This window comes from Peromyscus maniculatus, chromosome 7, assembly GCF_049852395.1.
Source record: "Peromyscus maniculatus bairdii isolate BWxNUB_F1_BW_parent chromosome 7, HU_Pman_BW_mat_3.1, whole genome shotgun sequence".
In the NCBI taxonomy this organism is placed as follows: Eukaryota; Metazoa; Chordata; class Mammalia; order Rodentia; family Cricetidae; genus Peromyscus; species Peromyscus maniculatus.
The window spans coordinates 103,441,488-103,465,625 of record NC_134858.1 but is presented as its reverse complement, the minus strand read 5'-3'; the positions used below and the strand labels follow the sequence as shown (position 1 = coordinate 103,465,625).

Below are 24,138 nucleotides of genomic sequence, written 5' to 3'. Positions count from 1 at the left end.
ATATTTATTTACGTGTGTGTGTGTGTGTGCGCGTGTGCACGCGCAGATTATGTACATGTGTGGAGGTTAGAGGACAGCTTTCTGAAATTGGTTCTCTCCTTCCACCATGTCGGTCCCAGGGTTTGAACTCAGGGCCATTGATCCATCTCACCAGCTGTCATAGTTAGGGTTACTATTGCTGTGAGGAAACACCATGACCAAAAGCACCTTGGGGAGCAAAGGGCTTATTTGACTTACACTTGCACATTAGCGTCATCATTGGAAGAAGTCAGGGCAGGAACTCAAACAGGGCTGGAACTTGGAGGCAGGAGCTGATGCAGAAACCATGGAGGGTGCTGCTGACTGGCTTGTTTCTTACAGCTTGCTTAGCCTGCTTTCTTATAGAACCCAAGACCACCAGCCTAGGGATGGCACCACCCACAATGGGCTGGGCCCCCCCCCACTGATTGCTAATTAAGAAAATACCCTACAGCCTGATCTTATGGAAGCATGTTCTTAATTGAGATCTCCTCCTCTCAGATGACTTCAGCTTGTGTCAAGTTGACATAAAACCATCTAGCACACCAGCAAAGAATAATTTAAATATTTATTTGAGCCTTGGGAGCTTACAACCCAGTTTGAAGGCAGAAGTTGGCATTACTATAAAATAACAGTGTTACAGTAGAAGTTCAGACAAAGTATGTTCAGAAGTATTTGTTCCTAGCAGAAGTTGCAGAAAGCCTTAAAAAGGACGAAACACCTGAACTATGAAGAAATGTCAGCAGTGGATCGTCTTTGAGTACAAGTTACGCTTGTGATGACAAGGCACAGACAAATACACCATCGGAAGCGGTCCAGGTGGCTGTGGGCTGACCTGTGGCCTCAGAAAATCAACCTGCTGAACTCAGAGCTGCCTGGACCTTGGAATGTGACTTTGTCAGGAAGTTATAAGAAGACCAAGGCACGGGGAGAAGGCCACCTACAAGGGCAAGCAGATCCCACCTCCTCCAGGACCTTGATCTCAGAGTAACAGGCCCTGACCTGTGAAAACAAAGTGCTTAAGCCCCAGGCATGGTATTTTGTTACATGGCATTCTTAGCAAACAGATGTACAGGCATTACTACATCCTCCTTAATCTATTTTACAGTTACTTTATTTAAATCTTTATTTTTAGTTGTAATATTGACTCATCTATTTATTGATTTGTTGGTTTTTGAGACAGGGTCTCAACTTTGCAGCCCAGGCTGGCCTGAAGCTCACTGTGTAGCCCAAATTGGCCTCAAACTCATGGCCATTTTCCTACCTCAACCTCCTGGGTGTGAGGATTATAGGCATGAGTCACCACACATTACATATGCATTCACATCTTAAACAAAAACCTCTTCGTTATGCTTTTGAGAGATAGGATTTCATTATGTAGCCCAGGCAGTCTGGAATACATAATCATACTGCTTCAGCCTCCTAAGTGATGGGAAAGAAGGGGGTGGGGCAGGAAGAGATGAGACAGGGAAGCAGGAAGGAAGGGTGGGGCACAGAGGAAGGGATTCTCTGTTTCTGCCATCTCTTTAAATACGCCATGTATGTTTGTGTATGTACATGTGTTCAACTGTGCATATATGTACAGAGGATCATGCACTCCAGGTTGGCCTCAGACTTACTATGTAGCCAAGGGGGGTCTCAAGCTTCCGATTTTGCCTTCGATTCCCAAGTGTGTGGGACTAAGGCATGGGCCACCACACCCGTTTTATGCAGTAGTGAGGGTCGAACCCAGAGCTTCATGCCAGGCCAGCACTCTACCTATTGAGCTATATCCTTGGTGCTTTTGGTTATTTGAGACAAGATGGCTTGTGGTGGTATTGTGTTCCCCAAAATATTGTGCACCCTAATAAACTTATCTGGGGTCATGGAACAGAACAGCCACTAGATATAGAGGCCAGAAAATGGTGGCATACACGCCTTTAATCCTATCACTAGGGAGGCAGAGATCCATCTGGATCTCTGTGAGTTTAAAGCCACACTGGAAACAGCCAGGCATGGTGACTCACGCCTTTAATCCCAGAAAGTGAGCCTTTAATCCCAGGAAGTGATGACAGAAAGCAGAAAGGTATATAAGGCATGAGGACAGGAACTAGAAACTTCTGGCTGGTTAAGCTTTCAGGCTTTCAAGAAGCAGTTCAGCTGAAATCCATTTGGATAAGGACACAGAGAGGCATCCAGTCTGAGGAAACAGGATCACCTGAGGAATTGGTGAGGTGAGGAAGCTGTGGCTTGTTCTGATTCTATAATCTTCCAGCATTCACCCCAATACCTGGCTCTAGGTTTGTTTTTTATTAATAAGACCTTCTAAGATTTGTGCTACACTGGCTGTAGCCCAATCTAGCTTTCAATTCATAGCAATCCTCCTGCTTCAGCCTTCCTAGAGCTGGAAAGACAGCTGTAACCACCATACCTGAGTAATGACACTTCTTTTCACATCACTCCATGTTCAAGGGACTGGTTTCATGAAGAAGGAACTTAGGTAAGGAGGAAGAAACGAAGGGGATCCTATTTCAGATACAGCAATCTAGAAAACCTCTCAGTGAAGCATCAGGCCAATCCAATGAGAACAGAAGCAACCACACAGAGGCAGAAAGTTTTTTAATTCCCACACTCCAAGAACCAAGAGAATATGAAAGAAGATGCACTCCATTCTTCTGCAAGAAAATTTCAATCCCTTCCTTGATGGAGTAAGGATGGGTGTGGCGCAAGTGCTTTTTAAATGTTCTTAGCCAAGCTTCTTGCTTCCACATCGACTTCCAGAATCACTGATCCCCGGTCCTTGAGTCTGGAGGGTTCTGCTGTACAAACCTATGGCTTCCTTTGCGCTTGCTTTAGACTCCATCTTATTTCTTTGGCTAGAGAGACGCCGTTTGTTCTCATCACTGGCTGCCACATTCTGTTACTATTTGTGGTCAGTACTGGGGATAAACTGTTGACTCAGTGGTTAAGAGCACTGGCTGCTCTTGCAGAGGACCTGGGTTCAGTTCTCAGCACCCACATGATGGCTCACAGCTGCCTATAACTCCCGATCCAGGGCATCCAACACACCCTTCTGACCTCCAAAGCATCTGGCATACACACACACACACACATACACATACACACACACACACACACACACACACACACAGACATGCATATAAAATAAACTGTTTTAAAAATGGAGACTGGGGTAAATGTGGTTCCTAGAACATATACACCAATGGAGAAGTCAAAAACAAATGAGTAAACTAATTCATTTAGTAGGTGAGTATTGGAAAAACAAAAAAATACAATAGAAATATTTAAAAAAACTTCAGTGTATGTTATTGAAGAAACTAAGGTAACCAGGCCTTTGAAATTGAAGCTTCAAAGAGAGATGTTATTGATTTTGCATTAAGAAAGAGATATTAGGTTCTTAATAATCAAAGTGGGGTGCATGGAACCCCCACACCACTGCAGAATTTGTTATAAATGAAGACTCTTAGGCTCTACATTGAGCCCAACCAGGTGGAAGAGTACATTTGAAAGTCTAAGAAGCATTATACTAGGATCCCATACAGTTCCAAAGGCTTTGGCAGAGAACACATTATATGACTCTTCAATCTTATGTCATGTGTTAAAAAAAAAATTACCACTAGGCCTGGGAATGAGGCTTAGTGGGAGAGAACTTGCCCAGCATGTACAAGGTTCTGATTGCATGTCCAGTACTGTAAAAGAAAATAATATCCCTGGTCCTAGTTATAGATGGTAAAGAACACTTAATGAAGAGACCATTAGAATCTGGACATTGTAATAGGGGAGGGAGGCTGGGCTCAAGTCCAAATGCAATAAGGATAGGTAGAGCTGTAGTCAAAGAGCACTGAATGGAAAATCACCGAGAGGAAACATCAGATCTAGAGGGTTCTTTGTTAGACAGGATCAATTGGATTTTTGCAGGAGGCAGTCTGGGTGATATTGAGGGCAAAGGATAAGGAATTTAATAAGGCATCAATGGAGAGACATGATTTCTGCTGAAATGACCCTGCAGAATTCTTGGTAAAAGTGGACTAAGCGGGCCAAGGATAGAGCCCACAGCTGAGGTCCAGAAACAAGCAAAAGAAACAAATAACAAAGGACTCAGAGAAACCTGACTTTGGATAGACACTTTGTTTCCTGGAGGTCGGGGACTCAAATGAATAGAGAAACAAGGAAATGATTTTATGAGCCATATCTTCATAGCTCAGGTGAGGCTTAAACTCAGACTTTTCCTTTCTTAGGCTCCCACGTGCTTTGCTTGCAGGGGTGTGCCTGTAAATGACATTGAACTCTAGGACCTGAGTGGGGAATCTGGGCTAGAACTATTGTCCAGAAGCCATCATGAAAAGGATCCTGTGTGAGGGGCAGTATGCCAAGTGAGAAACTCGGAGTAAAGTCTGTGGGTTGTGCTGAGAAGTGAAGGTTGAAAGAGGATCCTGGGAGTTGTAGCTGAAGAGCCTTTTAAGAAACACTTGAGTGGGTATATGCTTGGGCAAGCAGCTTATCACTGCAGATGGTGGGACAGGGGATAGAGAATCCAACGGCAGAAGCCTGGAAGGCCCTTTGGACCTGGAGAATCTCAAGGCCTCTCTTGGGAAAGAGAGCCTTATTAGGGTGTAACAGCAGTGACAGGTGCACAGGGTTGGGGCACCAGAGTTTGAACAGGAAAGGGAATAGTGGGCACAGCCTGGCGACTGGCAAACATTTGCTTGAAGCTATACAGAGACACATCCCAGGGCTCCCACAAGTACTGTGCTAGCAGTTTGCAAAAGAATGACCTGTATGCATATAGGAAGACACGAATGGGTTATTCTTATAACCGGCCTGGTTTCAGAAACCAACAGGACAGGAGAAAACTCAAGGTGGTCACATCCAAGTTCTACACTCTGCATAGAATCATTACGTGCTATTAAATACTTGTTCCTTTAACAAGTCTATTGATCATTTGGGGGGTCTGAAGAATAACAGACAAGACAGAGTCACTGGCCCCAAGGCAGGTTAGGGAAGAGGTCTCCAGCCCAGGGGCTTCAGACTGTAAAACAGGTCCTCTTACAGCTTGAGAAGCAGGATCAAGTCCTAAGCTATCCTTGTTCCCAGGCAGTGAGTCTCAACTTTCCATGTCATATGAGTCACCTGAGAGACTCAAAAAGCTGGGCAGTCTGGTTCCAGGGCAGGGCCTGAGATTTTGAATTTCTACCAAGTTCCAGCACCAGGAGACACTAAGGCTGCTGGTCCATGAGCCTTTAGAGTAGCAAGGTTTTAGGCAACACCTAACATGTCTTTTAGGGGGGAATAAATATCTCTACATTTATTTGTTATTATTATTATTTTAAAATCATATGTGTGAGTGTCTGCATACCTCCTTGCATGCTGTGGAGACCAGAAGAAACCTCCGGGTCTCCTAGAACTGGACTTAGAACTGGACTTACAAACGTTGTGAGCCCCAGTGTAGGTGTAGAGAACTGAACCTTGGTCCTCTTGGAAAAGCAGCCAGTGCTCTTAACCAGTGAGCTAGCTCTCCAGCCCCATTTTGGTTTTATGAAACAGGGTCTCACTATGTAGCTCAGGCTGGCTCAGAATTCATTATGTAGGTCCTCACTCCTTAGTCTTCCAAGTCTTGGTGTTAAGGCATTTATCACCACACCTACCTCCCTCTCACTCTAAGAACAAATAAATAAACACACCCACACGTTCCTATCTTTGATACTCAAGATTTCAGCAGCAAACACTGATTGACACTATGGTGGCTACTACTTACGTTATCATGCCTCTGCATAGTCTGTGCAACAAACACTATTGATGTTGCTTATGATCCAGCCAAAGGAAGTCTCCTCACATACATGGGTAAGGAAATGTCCTTTGTATTAAAAAAACATTCACACAACTTTATAAGGTTTGCTGTAACAAACAACTCCACTCCACGTTGCATGGATGCTATCTTTCTTTTAGATTAAAGCATCTGCCATCTCGTTCAGGCTCCCCTAGCCTCACCTCCAACTCAGGCTGAAGACAGGTTCCTCAGGCCTGGGTTTTTCCACCAGGCCCAAAGCAAATATGTGAGGATTACCTTGAGGTATCAGGTTCTCAGATCATGTAACTCCCACCTGGGCAGTAGAACCAGAGACGTGGGGAAAGGAGATGGGCTGGGGGTGTCGCTGTTTCAATCCTGATGGTCCTCACCTGCTGAAGCAGACCCAGCCTGATACACATCTGCTTCCATTTACACACTTAGCTTTCAAACCAGAGGCAGTAGATGAGAGCATCCAAAGCGCGCCCCCCCACTTGCTTCATCAGCCTTGGGAGGTAAAACTACTTAAAAAAATGTCTAACTATTATTTCTAAAATCACACTTTCATAGAGAATGATAGGTACTATGGCCACTAGTCTAAAGATTGTCCTGGGATTGAGCCACTTTCCTTGATCAGAATGGCCTCTTGCATCTTCTGGGCTGGTGCCGAGCCCCCGAAAGAGCAAAGCATGGAGGAGAAGGGGGTGAGAAGAAGGCTGCAGAGCCCCAAGGACACCCCTAGAAGTCCTTCTCAAACAGTAAGCTTCCTGGTGGCTCCTCATGTTTCCTCTAAAGAACTTGTTTGCAGTTATATCCTTGATGTACATTTGTAGAGCGCCCACCTAAAAGCAGCCACGCTAAAGACAGAGGTGGGTAGATTATGGCTGGGAACGGCTTGTGGAGGGCTGTGGATTTGAGAAGTCCTGATTTTAGACTTCCTTCTCCAACCGGAAAGGGGCAAAGGCCCGCGGTAGGAGAGAAGGGAGCTGTGGTTTCTGGTCCAGGGATTGTCCGTTGACCTCTCTGTGTTAGTGCCTGAGCTGATAGAGCCACAGCAGCATGATAAGAGGAACTGAGTGAGGGAGTTTGAGAGCAAGCCGATATGAAGTCAAGATGTACCAGTGAGGACAGGGAGTTCATGGGATGCCCATGCGACACCCGATCACTACAGAAGCCTCCTCGTGGAGAAGTGACTATAAGAAAAGAGATGATCTTTGGTTTGGGGGAACACACCAACACTGGGAAATGCATTTACAAATGTGTGTTGGATGGAAGCTCTCAAACAGCTCTGGCCTACATCTCAGCACCAGCCATCCCTTTACATCTGCATCCCTACTTGGCAGCTCAGAGTGAGGTCCCAGCCTAGCAGCATCAGCACCACCAGAAAAACAACAGAGGCTTCTCACCCCAGACTTAACTGAATTAGAAACTCTGAGGGCAAAGCCTTCACAGACGCATCCACAAACCATACAGGTGATTCTGATGTGTGCTCATGTCTGGCCCTCAACCAGGGCTTCTCTACCTCCCTAATGCTGAGACCCTGTAATACAGCTCTGCATGTTGTGGGGACCCCCAACCATAAAATTTATCTTTGTTGCTACTTCATAACTGGGATTTTGCTACTGCTATGAATCGTAATGTAAATAGTTTTGGAGAAAGAGGGTTGCCAAAGAGGTCATGACCCACAGGTTGAGAACCACTGCGCCTGAACTCTGCAGAAAAAGAACTTTATTTCTTCAATAGAAGACAAGAGTTTCATTGGCATTATTATTAAATCTGAGACATTAACATGTGGAACTAGAAAGCTAAAGATATCCAAAGTTATTTTGCTTAGAGAACAATTAGACGTGTGGAAGTTTCCGAGTTGTGGCTGAAATGGGGAATGACCAGGGATTCTCTGTGTGGCTTTTGGGAAAGCAAAAATGCTCCAGATGTGGCAGTAGTGCAGTCATTCCCTGTGTGGGGTGGGCTCTAAGAAAGCGTCCTGAGGGGTTGCAGATGGACTTGAACCTTGCTGTGAGGTGGACTCTGACACTGCATTAACTTGCCCTGATGGGCAGGGTTAAATGGCTTCCAGTCCCCTCTGCTGACCTCATTTAACACTGTCCTTGAGGACAGCAAGAGGCAAGGCCAGTATCCGCAGATGGGGAGCAATGAGAGAGATTTCTTCGTAGAATTTATAATGAAAAATGGCTTCTGTGCTCTGGGCTAGCAGCTTCTCCATCATTCTGCCTGCCTGCTCGTCACTCTATTTTAGGTTGGATTAATTCCCAGAGAGGGGAGTCATTTTCATGATGGAAACTCTCAGCACTGATTGGAAGGACAAAGAGATTAGTGAGGTTTTAGTTTTCATCCTGATGCAACTGGGGATAAAAAATCAAAGGGATCTTGGAGATACATTTTCTGTTGCCCTTTTTCTGAGTACCAGCCTGGATTAAATCCTTGCTTTCTTTCTTCTCTCTTTGCCCCTTTCTTTTAATAAGTATGCAATCCTGTGCATTGATGAGATGTAGAACTGTGCAATACACAATGGTAGATGATTCACAAACTCACATTTTCATCCCCTCTCCTTGCACATGTGAAGAGGAAGAAACTAAAACGTACCTTGCTTCAACCTCTTGCCACTATTAGGCTTTCAGTGTTGCTTTTCCAGAGGGGGAAGAAAATGGGTTTTAAGGCATTTTATTAAAAAGCTAGCAACCCTTACAAATGAAGGAGAACACGTGACCACCTCATCACTGTGGGCCTGCCGCCTTGGTCCATGACTTTTCTAGCTATTTGGCTCCTGTTGGCTATTTTCTTATAGAATAGACAAGGGGTAGGGGTGAGCTGTACACAATAGCAGATAATTGCCCTTATCCCCTGCTGCGCTGTGGTGCCAGAGGCCTTCTGGTCCTTGCAGAGGTACATTGCAGTCAGGAGGACTCTGGTCCGCTGCCCTTCACAACTGAGTTACAGGAGCAATCAAAAATGGCACTCGTGAAGGCCACCACAACAGAGATGTCCACACTAGAAACACAAGCTGGTTATGACTTCCGTCTGAGAAAGAGGATGTGTAGAAGTCTTCACTCAAGCTTGTATGAGCATGAGCTGGGCTGTTACAACCCATGTCAACAGCAACAGAGAGTGCTGCAGCTTTAAAATCTGGGAGCAGAATGCCTGTATCTACGGACACGACATCACAGGAATCATAGCATAAGGGAATCGTTAAGATCTAGGTAAATCAAGCACACACGTGGAGCTCCAGCTACTCTGGAGGCTGAGACAGGAGAATCAGGAGTTCAAGACCAACCTGCCTGGGCCATTTAGCAAGACACTATCTCACAATAGAAGTTGTAAGAAGGGCTGGCTGGCTAAGTGGCTCGGGGGCAGACACTTGCCTAGCGTGTGTGCGTCTCTGGGTTTGATACCCAGTGCAACAAAGAAGATAAAATCATAGGTGATGTGTATTTTATTTATAGAATTCAGGATAGACATTGCATGTTTTTTTTTTTTTCTCACAAAGATGCATCTGGTCTTAAATCTAATCATCCTCGTGAGTCAATTCCTATCAGGGGACATGTGTTTTTCTCTTTAACTGCTTCACAGGGTTGAATCCTTAGCGTGTTTCTGGGTGTGGGTTAAGAGGCTGTGCAGCCGTTGGGCAGTGGTACGGCCTCTCTGGCTAGAACCCCTTTCCCTTTGCTTTGTGGCTGTGTGACCTTACTATGTTGTTTACCTTCTCTGGACCTTCATTTCAGGGCTGCTATAAGATTACGTTGACATAGGACAAATAATTTACTGTCATGTCCAGAGACCAAATGAACGTTCCCTGTGATTTATACTTGTTATTAGTTAAACACCTAGAGGAGTCTCAGTTACATTTGTTTCTCCCATTTCTTTCTTTCCTTTTCCCTTGCTTGCAACCCTGGGGACTGTACCCAGGGGCCCGCTTTGCCACGGAGCCCCATCTCGAGCTCACCGCTATCTATTCCATGTTTTCTGCTTTGTGTTAGAATAGAATAGACATTTATTGTGTGCTTTTTTTATTCGTCTTCTTCCTTCTCATCTCTTCTCACCACCCTCCTTGGGCCTGGAAACGGTGATCACAAAACAACCATCTGGTCGAAACTGAATTCTGCTTTGTGTTCCTCATTGGGAGAAGGTTTTGATCAGCAGCCATGCTGGGCAGGCCGCGGGCTTCTGCCCACAATAAAGGCATAAAAGTTCAAATACTCTCAGAGGAACTGTAAAGGGACCAGCTTGTGGATCCCAGAATGGGTGTGAGCCGAACTGGGCCCTATTATCCCTGGGGCCCTTTCTCTTTCTAGGGACTTGGGATGGCCCAGGTGTCTGCGCTTGTGAGCGGATTGCCTTTCTGGGTCATGATCTGGCAGTGAGCACGCCGCTTCTCTCCTGCCCTCATTAGAGTCTGCAGCATGGAGAAGAGGACACTCAGAGCTTCGGGAAGCAGACAGCAGCCAACCAAGAGGTGGCAGCAGGGCGGGCCTCTGAGGAGTCGTCCCCAGCAGCAATAGGGAAGGACTTCTTGGAATTGCCTCCAGGCCCTGGTGAGTCTGGAAAATCACCTTGCTGGCGGGGCCCCAGGCCAGCCTGACAGATGGTCTCACTGAGAGTGGCATACTCTGCTTCAGGCCATCAGGTGTGTTCCCTGAAGGCAAGTGACCCACCCAGGAGTGCCAGAGAGGCTGTCCTGGGGGACAGCTCAGTCTGTGACATGGGCTCTGCCTACTTCCTCTTCCTCCCAAAGTCTGCTCTTCCTGGAGGGGAGACTGGCTTTTTCACCCCGAAGCACATCTCTGAGTTACCTGCTTATTGATGAGTGTCCACCCTAGTTCCTCCATGACAGCCCTCAACTGAAATGGTCCGTTTCCACCAGTCAACTCAGCTCCTGAAAGGCTTAAAAGGCTAGGAAAGAACAGAGATGGCGGTCGGTCGGGAGGCGGCTCCGCAGGCGAGAGCGCTTGCTGTGCTGGAGCAGGGATCTGAATTTGAACCCCTAGCACCTTCGTAGAGAGAGACCCTGGCCTGGCTGCATAGTCCTGTGACTACAGTCCCGTGGAGAGCAAACGCAGGGGATGGCTGGCACTTGCTGGCTTGTCCAGGTAGCTCCAGTCACTGAAAGACTCTGTCTCAAGGGACTAAGGTAGAAAGTAATAGACCAGGATATTGACCCCTGGCCTGATGGGCCAGCATGGGTCTGTACATCTACACACACACACACACACACACACACACACACACACACACACTCACTCACACTCACATACACACATACACTTACACACGCTTACACACACTCACACACATATATACACTCACACACACTCACACTCACATATACACACTCACACACATACACACATACACACACTCACACACATGCACTCTCACACACATATACTCACACTCACACACATACACACACACACACACATACACACACACACACACACACACACACACACACACTCATATGGTGGGGAGAGAGGGAGGCTCTGAAGACTTAGATTGCAAACGCTGTGACCTCAATAGACAACAAAGAAAATCAACTTTCAAATTTATAATTTCATATCCTTTAAGACCACAGACCGCTTGTCGTGTTCTTTTCTACCCCTGTTCTTCCTCCTTTGAAGGCATGAATCCCTTTTATAATAGTTAGAAGTGTGCTCTCCCAAACACTCAAGAGAAAGCCTGAGGAAATTTAATGGTTCCAAATTCAGCCTGTGGATTTGTGATAAGGATTCAGGGCAAGAAGCCTTTTAACTCAGAAAAAGATCTGTTTGCAGCCATTGTCCAATTAATGCAAAGTATCTGGTTGCTGGCGTATAGCACAATGCACCATGGAGAACACTGAATGTCCACAGAGCTGGCCAACTCCATGATGCCCCTGAATGTGTGTGTGTGTGTGTGTGTGTGTGTGTGTGTGTGTGTGTGTGTGTGTGTGATCTGAGCAGTTTCAAAAAAGAAGTCTCCTGAAACAGAGCTGCTCAAGGCTGAAAGAACCAACACTTTAGAGCTGAAACACAGCTGAAGGTTGTGTGTGCTGATAAAGACAAGAAATCTAAGAGGAAGCTGGGGAAACCGAATGTCATGCCCTCTGAGAGAGAGAGAGAGAGAGAGAGAGAGAGAGAGAGAGAGAGAGAGAGAGAGAGAGAGAGAGAGAGAGAGAGACACTGTTGGAAGAATTAAAATGAAACCTCACGAGAGCCTGTGGGTATGGAAAGTCACCAGCTAGCTAATATTAACATAGCTTGCAACAGAGTACCGCTGCTCAAAATAGGACAGTCAGTCACATCTCTGTCACTGGGCTGTTTACATTCTGTGGACCAGCCCCTAACTTCTTCCTGGCTCCGGCCCCTGGGCATTGCCTTTCTGGAGACTTCTAGATAACCGGCCACACTCAGTTGTCTACTTTCTCCAGGAACTCTCACCCAAAGACAGGGATATAAGACTACGACAACGGCTGCTTTGTTTGCAGTGAAGTGTTGGAGCGTCAAACAACCCACTAGGCGTTAGAGGCCAAGTTTCTCGTTGTGTTTGGTTGCTGGCGGGGAGGGGCAGGCAAGGACCCTCTGGCTTGCTTCACTATGGAGAATTTGCTGCCTCCATCTAGATTTTCTTACTTCAAAAAGTACCCTCTCCACTCGATTAGGAAGTGTTTATCAACGCTGAGAACCCAAAGAGCCGAAGACCAGGTATTGTTTTGTTTGTGCTAACTTTAAAAAGAACTGGTGCTTATTTCTGGGTGTGGCTTTTTGATGCTTAGGAAATGTGTTTCTGCTGGTTTACTTGGTTTTCATAGGCACAGGTCAGATCCAGCTTGAAGTTATTCACACTTACAGTCCGAGGACCAGGCAGGCTTGGGAGGGTTTACTTGAACTTGGAACATTTGGGTCCTGAGATGAAGCAAACGTTCTGTGGGGAAAACACATGCCTTGCTTTCTTCCGTTATTACTCTTTGATGCTTTGATAATTTTTCCAGTGTTTCAAAGATAATTTTTGAAACTATTCATAGCTTAATAGATGAAATACCATACCCAAGAAACATACTTGTTTTCCTGCATATTTCTGTGATTATGTTAATGTCACCAGGATTTGCAAAATGAAGACCATTTCCATCATCATAATCAGATCATTAATGGGCTGATGAGATCATTTAGATATAACAGGTAATTTCTCGTATGTGGTGGGTAGAGGACAGAGCATAATAATTTTCAGTCTTTTTAGCCAATCAAAGCTACAGTTCCCAATAGCATGCGGGTGTATAAGCATTTTAAAAACTTGTTTAAAATGTCAGGTTATTTTCATTTGAAAACATGTGTGTTCATTACACTGATTACACCCTACATAGCTAAAAAGTGCTTTTATAATTGTTCTGCACTGTTAAAAGAAATAACAACATGTGGGCCATTTAGATCCAGTAGTTTATTTAGAAGCATGGCAATGAAATATGAATGTAAAGGGCAGATCTGTCACCACGCTGAAGATGACCAGCCGTGAGCGTTGGTGCACGGTACCTTGACTAGAATGGCAGAACTAGTCAGGAGACAGCCAGTGTCTTTCTTGCATTTGTTTTCCTCTGTAGTAGATGACCCAGTTAGCAACACACTTCCCGGAAATGGAAGCAGAGGACAGCAGAAGAAAACCCCCCAAGTGACCCCTTTCCCCAAAGGTCAAGCCTCATTTGGAAAAGGACAGATTAGGATTTGTGAGGAAACTGCTTTCAGGCTCGTACTTATGTCAGTTTTAACAAGTGCTAGATCGGGCTCTCTGCGGTAAGGGAGCCAGGCTAGTCCCATTCACCTCTCACTCAGGTGTGGTGTCACACACCGACCGAAACTGTTTCTGCATTTCCTCTCAGCGCACACTTGGTTTTGAAGTGGGAAGTTGGAGGACTGTGTGGTGGCACCCACAGTCTCGGGTTGACCCCAGTAGCAATGCCACAGGCTTCTTCCATGGGGGAGAAGGGAAGAGGGGCTGACGCTGGTGGGGTGAGGGTGGGGGGGTCCATCGACTTCTTCCTCCTTCTGAGTATGGTGTATGTAGAGAGGCGGCTATGTTGCTTAAATAATCCTGTGGGCCTTTTTGGGGGTAAGTTTATTCTATTGTTTACTTATTTGGTCAGTTATTTTTTTCTGTGTGCTGTATTTATGTGTATATGAAGAGAGTGTGTGATGTATACACACATATGTGTGTGTGTGTGTGTGTGTGTGTGTGTGTGTGTGTGTGCTGTGTGTGGGTGGCCATTGGGTGGACAAGGAGGCTAGAGCAAGATGTCTATTTTTAGCTTCTCTTCCACATTATTATTATTATTATTTCTTGAGATAGTTTTTCTCGAACTGAAGCTGGCTGTTTTGACTAGATTGGCCGGCCAGCAGCCCTCAGGATGCCTCTCTCTGCCTCCTGGTGCTGGCATTTTATATCTAGGTGTGTGCTGTTGAGCACAGCTTTTCACGTGGGTTCGGGGTGTCAGAATTCAGCTCCTCAAACTTGCACAGTAAGTACATTTCCCACTGAGCCATCTCCCCAGGCCCAACTTTTTGGTATTTTAGGACAGACTCTCATAGCCCAGGTTGGCCAAGACGCTCTTTGAATGCCTCCTGCCTTTACTTCCCAAGTGCTGGGATTACTGGCATGTATCACCACACCCAGCTGAAGAAAGTTTATTTTTGAAAGAGCTACAAAATTGTGCCTACAGAAGAACATGAGGACCCATTATGGGGACATGAGACTTGGGCTGGGGAGGTAATCACCTCCCCACTTTACAACCATATTGGGTGGCCTGGGAATAGCTGGGAGCATTATGCTGTTATTAACTTCCTATATAAGTTAATAGAAAAATGCTATATTTGATTCCTTTCTAAGGCAAATTACAGCTGTTCAGACCTGCATTCTAACAGAATTAGAGAAATTGGGTCAATCTGGTTAACCTTGAAAAGCATGTTGAAAAGTTATAAACAAAGTTAATTATATCTGTATATGTTCAAATGACCTTCACATTGATTGTCTTTATTCTTTATATTCCTGTAAACCAGATCTACAATAGGAAGCTAAGGGGACAGAGACTTGAAAAATATGAACATTTCTTGGAAGCCACCCGACTAGAAAATATAAAAGAGAGCCAGGAGCCAGGCAGTGATGGTGCATGCCTTTAATCCTAGCACTCAGGAGGTGTGAGGCTCTGTAGGGGTCCAGCTCCAACCTACTCCTACCTTTTGAAAGGTTCTTGGGTGGAGGAGAGAGGAATTAGGAAATATTAGGTAGAAAGATAGACCTAGATGGCAAGGAGAAAGACAGGGACACAGGATAACTTCAGGAGGGCCCTGGGTCAATACTTAACAGCCCAGCACTTTATTCAAAAGGGCTTTTTATAATATGCTGAGGGGAGATGCATAAGACCTCCCCCTTGCAAGATCAAAGCACACCAAACAGCCAAGTATAGACCCTTCCAAACACCTGGTAAATATGCCTGTATTTGTATAAATCATCTCCTTACACGGCCCTGCTGGCTAAAGCAAGCTCAGGTTCTCTGACCTTGAGTAAGGTCTCACTCAGAAGCCTCTGTGGATCTCCAGAGAAGGCTGAAGCAGGTGGATCCCTGTGAGTTTGAGGCCAGCCTGGTCTACAAAGAGTTCCAGGACAGCTAGGAAAAAAAAGGGGGGGGCAACAGGAATGCCTGAGTTTTTATACTTTATCTGTTTTGCCATATTCTCCTCATAACAACCCAGTGATAACAGGGAGCTGCTGACCTGTCTCCTAGACAGTATTCTGAAACCTCAGACCATTGTCATAATTCTGACTGCAATTACCATGTATATGATTAACTCCTATTTTTCTATACTTATTATTTAAATCACCCATTAGCAAATTTGTTTAGGAAAAAAATTTATATCCTTACTGTAAGTGAAAAAAAAATGACATATGCTATAACTAAAAGACTAAATACATTCAAAGCAAATTCTGTAGACAGTGTTACCTACACAGTGCCACACACCTGTACTGCCAGTTCTTGGAAAGCGGAAGTAGGAAGATCATGAACTAGAGTCCAGACTGAGCTACATAGTGAAAAACAAAACAAAACATCAAAACAGCCTTCTAAGCCTGGAACCTGCTTTGTTGTTGTTGTTGTTGTTGTTGTTTGAGACAAGGTTTCTCTGTGTAGTCCTGGCTGTCCTGGAACTTGTTCTGTAAACCAGGCTGGCCTTGAACTCACGGAGATCTGCCTGCCTCTGCCTCCCTAATGCTGGGATTAAAGGAGTGCTCTACTACCGCCTGGCCCCCAAAACCTGCTTAATTGCCTTGCAAGAGAGGTGTTTGGGGATGGGAGTGTAACTCAGTGGTAGACACTTAGCATGCACAGGGTCCTAGGGTTGGCATTCAGTGCCCCCTAACCACCAAAGGAGAACTGTCTAGAACCTCCTTCAAGGCTGGCTGAGACAGTCTCCTGAATGAGGTTGTGTTGAGGGGTGGTGGGGGGCAATGAAAAGGTTGGACAACTCTCTCAATTCTGAATGATTCACTGTTACTGAATGTAATGTCTGCATGCCAATGTCTTCACTCGTAAGTACCAGCAGGGGTGTGATATCCCAGACATGCCATCTGCTTCTGCTCCTCTGTGCATTCCAACGCACTCCTCTCTCTGGCTTAGAATCCCTCCTCTGCTTATTACTGGCCTTCCTGGAGATGCCCTCTGCATCCTTAGACTCAGGTTGTAAGGACTGAGAGGAGAAACATCCTCTGGTTCTGCTGGGAGATGCACACAACTCTGCCTTTCCGAAGACCATCTGTTGCTTTGATTACTAGATGTGGCTACTATATTCAGCGTGGTAATTATTTGCTTATATGTCAATATACAAATGCCTATGTGACCCTGCCTCATATGCTGTTTACTCCCTCAGGCTCACTTGGCAACACGGCAAAGCCTGGCGTAAGAGACACCTTTACCACAGACAGAAGATACATACTAGATTGTCTGTGACACACATCATTTTTACTCATGACTTGAGTGGGCCAGAGGAGCCCCTAGGTCATGGTCATTGTTATTTTCATCCACAGATGCTTTGCAACGTCTCCTCGATGTTCTTCCCCTTGTACCTGGTGTTATAGAGACAGGATTTGACACAGGGCTTGACTTGTGTGGTAGTTTTTGGTGGTGGTGGTGGTGATGTTTCTGTTGGCATGCAGCAGTCAACAGGTAAATGACTGTCTGTCAAACTGGGAACAAGCCTCTCACCCTTTGCATTCCCAGATCTCTCACAGCAAATATTTCACAAATCCAGGTCCCTAAACAGATAGAAGATTAAGGTCATGATTAGGTGAAGATGCTAAAGGTTGGGAGGATGCGATGACTTTTTTTTTTAAATCAAAATTCATGAGATGGTGTGGTAGGAGTGGGTAGCCTGAGCCTAAATGGGCCTTCAGAAGAATGTAGTAGGTCTGCTCAGACACAGGTGAGACTGTAGGGTTGCCGTTCCTTTATTTTGGCCTCAGGGCAACAGCCAAGGTCTGGTTCAGATGTCAGTATCCAGCTAGTGGGGAATGAACGCAACTTGTAAGCCATGGTCTTGTGAATGCCAGAGACTAGCTGCTCCATGGCTCAGGTGACCAAGTGGGACACTGAATAGGGAAGGGTGAATTTCTTCTACCTCTTGGTAGGCTGTTCCTTGGCTTCCGCCTAGAGTGGCCTATAGGGATCTAGAGCTCTGCACTGCTTGCTTTTAAGGGTGGCAGACTTGGTGTAGATATAAGAATGTAAGGAGCCAGTTTGTGAGCTCTGCAAAGTCTGTTCTCTTTTGCTTGATGAGGTCTGCCATTCCCATAGCTTTCAATCACTACCTTCAAACCAATGACTCTCAAGCATACACTGTCCTGTCAGTGCACTGCAGCCTTGTATATCCAGTTACTATCCAATGCCTCCATCTGGATGCCTTGCAAGCATGGCGGATTGAATGTGTGCAGAGAGAACTCACAAACTACACCCCCCCAAACTGATTCCTTTTCCAGTTTTGTGGGGGACCATCCCACCCCCACTTTTCCCCAGGGTACTCTTGAGCAGGAGCAGCAGAAATATTAGATAGAAATTTAGAGGGGAGAGAAACAGATAGCCTCGAGAGGGCCTGGATCCTAATCCATCGGGCCCTGACTGTCTCTGGCAAAGGCCTTTTAATGGAATGCCGAGGGGTGGAGCAAAAGACCTCCTGCCAGCACAGCCAAGTGCAGACCATCTCAGATACCTGGTACTCAGGCCTGTGGTCCAATCATCCTCTTTATGTAGACCTGCTGGGTAAGGCCACTAGGAACCTAAATGGGCTCCAACACAGTTTCTCCATCAATCAACCTGAAAGCTCAGCCCATGAAACCTTATCATCATCTTCGTTTCTCCTTTCCTCCTCCTCCTTACCTCTTTTTCTCAATTATTTCAAAGGACTGTGTCTTTTAATGGAAAAGAACTGAAAAAATTTACACACACACACACACACACACACACACACACACACACACACTTAATGAAATGGCTTACAAGGAAGATGTCTTAGTTAAGGTTTCTATTGCTGTGAGGAAACACCATGACCACAGCAACTCTTATAAAGGAAAACATTTAATTGGGGTGGCAGCTTACAGTTCAGAGGTTCAGTCCATTATCATCATAGCAGGGAGCATGGCAGTGTGCAGGCAGATGTGGTGCTGGCTACATCTTGATCAGAAGGCAACAGGAAATGGACTGAAGCACTGGATGTGGCAATGGCCTATATGAGACCTCAAAGCCCATGCCCACAGTGACATACTTCCTCCAACACCACACCTACTCCAACAAAGCCATACCTCCTAATAGTGTCACTCCCTATGAGCTTATGGGACCCAATTACATTCAAACCACCATGCTGGGTAATACGACAATGGCCATCTACATACTAGAAGCTAAGAACTGCATAGCTGTTCAGTCCATAAAGCGGAATCCTTCAGCAGTCCCATTCTGGTGCTGAAGACCTGGAAGATTCCTAGAGAGTCAGTCATCTGAGAGTTTGATGGCATCAGCAGTAACACAAGGACATCCCAGCAAGACGCAGAGGCAGGCAGGCAGGCAACACCACTTTTCCTCAGACCTCTGCATACGTGGGCCACCCATCAGAAGGTTTCCAAGGTGATACGTAACTAACACACTAGCCATTTCTCAAATAGTTATTAGACCTTCCACAATCATCTTACCATCTTCTCCTTCCTTATTGGATTATTGCAATAATAGCCTTCCAGTTTGTGTCCCATATCCGCTCTGACTGCCGTAATCCTCACTCTTTGTAGCATTCAGAATTTTCATCTCTAAATGAAATCTTACTTCACCTCAGTGAAGGAACATGGTTCTTTGCATTTGTTGTTTCAGCACCACTACCAAACCCATATCTGGCACAAATGAGACCCACTTATGCTGTTGAATGAATGAAGGGTACTTCATCACTATTGGAGAAGTCATGGGGCCAGGTATTTTACAGGGGCAGGATGCTGTTATTCAGAGCAAAAGATGGTAACAATAATGAAGCCAGGCTGAGACTGAGAAGAGCCTTCAGCTTGTGCTTCCCTTCGGCAGCCTGGTCAACCTAAATCTCTTCTTCTACAGGTCCCTGGCAAAGGGAAGGTAAGAGGAGGGAGCAGAAAACACAGGCTGACTAATTTCACAGATAAGAATTTGAGATAATCTGGGCTAACAGAGCCTTGATCTCTGGTTAGGAAGATTTTTCTGTCCCTCCTGTCAGCTCCCAAATCATGATTCAGAGACTTATTAATTATGAAAGCTTTGCTGATAACTTAGGCTTGTTTCTAATTAGTTCTTATAACTTAAATCAGCCCATTTCTATTAGTTTACTTTCTGCCCCGTGGCTTTATTACCTTTACTTTGTAATGTCCACGCTGCTTGTTCTGCATCTCCCCTTGTCTCCACCTTCTTCTTCCCAGTGTCCTCTCTGCCCTGAAAATCCTGACAATTGGCCATTCAATTTTTTATTAAATCAATCAGAGTGACACATATTTAGAGTGTACGAAAAGATTATTCCACAACATTTCCCCTTTTTGTCTAAATAAAAAGGAAAGGTTTTAACTCTAACATAATAAAACTATAAATAATAAGAACAGCCGGGAGGTGGTGGTGCATGCCTTTAATCCCAGCACTTGGGAGGCAGAGGCAGGTGGATCTCTGAGTTCGAGGCCAGCCTGGGCTACCAAGTGAGTTCCAGGAAAGGCGCAAAGCTACACAGAGAAACCCTGTCTCGAAAAACCAAATAATAATAATAATAACAATTATCAAGTAAGAATTACATTTACAATATCCAGTCCATTTGTATTTGGTATATTTGGAGAAAATACTCCATTTTTATTCTATCTTGATGAGTCCAAAGCTCTGTACCTAATTTATCTTCTATCATAACTAACAAAAACTGCAACTATAACTACCTCATCTTCAACTCCATCAAAGACTCCAGAAGAATATAATATGACCTGAGTAACCAGGAAGAACAGAGTAAACAACTTTCAACTTGAATTGAATTTGGACTTTAAAAAGTTTGGCTTGTATCCCTGCAATGAATAAGACTCTAAAACTTGAGGGCATTCTAATTCCCCTTCTCAGATAAATCTATGTTGAGGCTCAGTATACTGAATAAGGTTTAGAGGGTTGCTGTATAGGCTCAGCCTCCCTATGTGAAATGACACGTTTTACTATAGCACATTCTAAGACATGTGAAGAGTTTTTAGCTCCTTAGGGTAAATGGTTAGCTTGAGATTGCACCAAAGTTTTTAAAAGTTGTGAGGTTTTGTTAGTTTGTTTTGTTAAGTCAAGATGGGGCTGGTGAGATGGTTCAAGTTGTGAAAGCTCTTGGTGCCAAACCTGGTGACCTGAGTCTGGTCTCTGAGACTCACATGCTAGAAGAAAAGAACTGAGTCTTGGGTGTATATACATATACATGTAAATAAGTAAGAATGTGAAAAGGAAGTCATGAGAGCTGGGGGTGCAGTGGCAGAGCAATCACTTAGTACCACAACGCTATGGGCTATGTCTAGTATGTGTGTGATTGTGCTTGTATACAGGTGTGTGTGTGTGTGTGTGTGTGTGTGTGTGTGTGTGTGTGTGTGTGTTATGAAATATTGAAATGCTGTTCATAGTTACGTGACACCCGAAGGAGCTGGAAAGTGGTCAGTGTCCTCGTGGTTGGTTTGAGAAAAGAAAGATTTAATGGTTTGGGTGTAGGAGTAAAAGACTGTGTGGAATTGAAAAGAGAAGGCAGAGATTTTACCCACTCTTGGGTAGGAATTTGTGTAATTCTATATGGGTAGCATTGAAGTCAATTGCTGTGATAAGATGAAGCTGCACCTTAATATTTCTGACTATTAAATATGACATTAAAAGTAGAACCATTTTATCGTGGTAATTATAAAATTCCTCTAACTGATGGGATGGGGAGAATGCTGTATTTGTAGGAAAGAAAAAAAAAGTTACCAACATCCTGAGAGCCTGTAATTGAGAGGATGCAGAAAGATGAACGCCTTCTGAGTCACCAACACCCAACCTCATGATCTGCCTTCCTCATACACCTGTCCTCAGGAAGTGGCACCATGCATCCTGCTATTCAGCTAGGCACTTGGTGTTTCCTTGGTCCGTGTCTACGCTGTTGCCATGTCCTTTCAATCTTATACCTAGATGCCAATCTCCTCTCTCCCAGAACCTTAGTCCACAGGCCATCATTACTTCTTCCTGAGTTTCTACTGGAGACAGATCTCCCAGGCCCCTGCTTGTAATCTTTCAATGGCTTTCACTTGCTCTGGGGATAAGGAAGGCGCTCCCTGTCACCCTGTCATGAAGGGCTCTACTTGGTTTGGCCCCCATGCCCTTTCTTACTCCATGTTGATTTTGCCTCCCTCTGCACCGATAGTGCTCCTATCTACTTAGCCTGTTTCCCTGCTACTTCCTGGCCAGGGTCATCCCTCCACCTGTTCCTTCACTGTCTTCCTCTGGTTAACATCTGCTCTCCCCATGAACTCCTCCAGGGCTGGCAACTTTCCCTGCTGAGCAAGTGCTCTCACACTGGGCTGGAGCTGTATCCCCAGCCCCCAGGCACCCCAGTTCTATGTCTAATAAATGCTCCAAAGAAACCTTGTAATTCTTCTTGGCTGTACCTGGCCTGAGCAATTCCATCCATCCGTGGAGCTATTTAATACCAACAGGCCCTAGACAATTAGCAACGTGCCTGTCAGATGTGGGGCACCGAATACAGGTTGATGGAAATGAATGGACGGGGGCGGGGGTGGTGGTGGAAATGGGTGTTATGAATTCTACCCTGAGACAGAAGTGCTTAGAAGAATCCTGGTTGTTAGGCTGTGTGAGGAAGAGACAGGATGTGACTCCTCTCAATTGTGCTTGTGTATGTGTTTCGTAAGATTCACAGGGCTAATTTGTGAAGAGAGCTTGGGATGGATTTCGGAGGTTACAGAAAATGAAGCATGAATTGTGGGGAGAATTGCAGGGAAGGGTTGTGATGTAATAGTAAAGCCAAATGAGAGAGGAAGGAATGAACTACCATTTATAGAGCACACAGTTAGTTACATGCCCCTCTTTGAAGATCACTGTAACAATGGTTTCTAATCATCAAAGAGAATCTTGAATGACTCCTTTGGCCCATTCTAGCCCTAAGATTCTAGATCAGTGGGCAGTGGAAAGATGAAAAGCACAGATGGATAGATTTTTATTTATCCAGTTGTAAAAAGGCCACAGAATGAGCAATGCTGCTCCAAAGTCTAAGAGCGAGGAAGACAGACTCTAATGACTTTGGAGGTTCGGGTAGAACGCAAATCCTCCAGCAAGAGGGGAAATATAACTATGTCTAGTAAAGACCTCAGGTGAAAAGCTCATGTACCAAGAACTAGCTTTCCTGAGCTTAATGGACCACTGAATACTTCTATCCACAGCTTTGTAGCTGTTATAGCCCCTTCCAGCCTGAGGATAAAGAACTATGTGTACTGCATAGTAGTGAACGGATAGAAGCATTGGGGAATTTCAGGTTCTTTTGTGATGTTTTAACCATTAGTTCCTCTTCTCCCCCACTGTAACTCTTCCTCGTTTCCATTTTTCCCCTGAATTCAACACTGCCAGTTTTCTGTTTTTCAGCGGAAACTTCTAAAGCTGTTCTGTCCTTACTGTTCATATTAGCACAGCTGTGCGGATCCACTTAGTGGACACCCGGACCATGGGCTGACTTCTGAGCTGTTAGCAATCCTGCCGTCTGTTTGTGAATTTTCCCCGTTTACTGTCCTCAGCTGCCTTTGAAACACAGAAGAGGTGACTGCCTGAACGGTTACTCTGAAGTCTAGGAACTCAACCGCAAAGCCTTGTGTGTTTATGAAGAAAGCCCCCTGAAATGTGTGCTCATCAGATGCTCTGATGATATACCTGAGAAGACTTCAGTCCAGAGTTAGGTCACTCATTGTAGGGGCCATCGGTGGGAGCGTTAGGCAAAGGAAACTATTCACTTAACTGTGTCTGGGAAGAAGAGAGGAGGAGAGGTTGTGGCCTGGAATGTCCCCTTCAAGGGCCTGACTTCAGAGGCCTGCCTTTCACTAGACCCTTCCTCATAAGGGCCCACCATTTTTCAATAACGCCAGGGTTGGGGCTCTTTGATATATGGTTCTCTGGCAGAACTTCAGGATCCCAAATATAGAGGTTTGCTACCCAGTTTCACTCCTTTAACAGCTCACACGCAACCCTTTCCTAACTTCTGTTCAGAACTGAAGAGGACGTACTCTCACACCTTGTACAGACAGTTCTGTGTCTTGACAGAAAAAGAAATGAACTTCCTACATATGTTGGACTGCTCAAAATTTGCTGTGAAAATGCTGAAATTATTATTTTTTGCTTGCACATCCTAATGGAAGTATGGTTTGGGAAAAATAATGAGATTGCACATTTTGGAATAAGGCATCTTATGTTTTTAATCGAATGCCTTACCTGTGCTGAGCACGTGGCCAGGCCCTTTAGTCTGTCACAAGTTCGTCCTCACAACCCTGCAGTTTGTGTAGTGTCGCCCTCATTTTGCGGGTAAAGAGGTGAAATAACTGGGTACTCAGATCATAATGGTGGCAGTAAGATTTTGATTCCATTAGGTGACAAAGCCTCTCCATGTGAGATAGACCCTCCCCACCCGGCCCCATCCCCTACCCACCCCGCCCCCACCCCCGCCCCCTTCCCCCACCTGCCACAGCCACTGATTGGTTTTTTTTCTCTCCTTCCTCTTGGCCTTCTTTTCATTTTTCTCCCTTGCAATTAGATTTCTTTAAATCTATCAAAGATAACA

The 24,138-nt window shown here is 45.2% G+C and overlaps 1 protein-coding gene across 1 annotated transcript in view; it reads left to right on the top strand.

Annotated features, from left to right (window-relative positions):
- Positions 1 to 12,172: 12,172 nt before the first annotated feature.
- The window catches only part of Atp2c1 (ATPase secretory pathway Ca2+ transporting 1), a 120,639-nt gene continuing 108,673 nt past the window's right edge, over positions 12,173 to 24,138 (top strand). Inside the window, exon 1 of the mRNA XM_042281538.2 lies at positions 12,173 to 12,501. Coding sequence (XP_042137472.1) covers positions 12,394 to 12,501 — 108 coding nt within the window. The 5' untranslated portion in view covers positions 12,173 to 12,393. The remainder of the gene's footprint in view (positions 12,502 to 24,138) is intronic.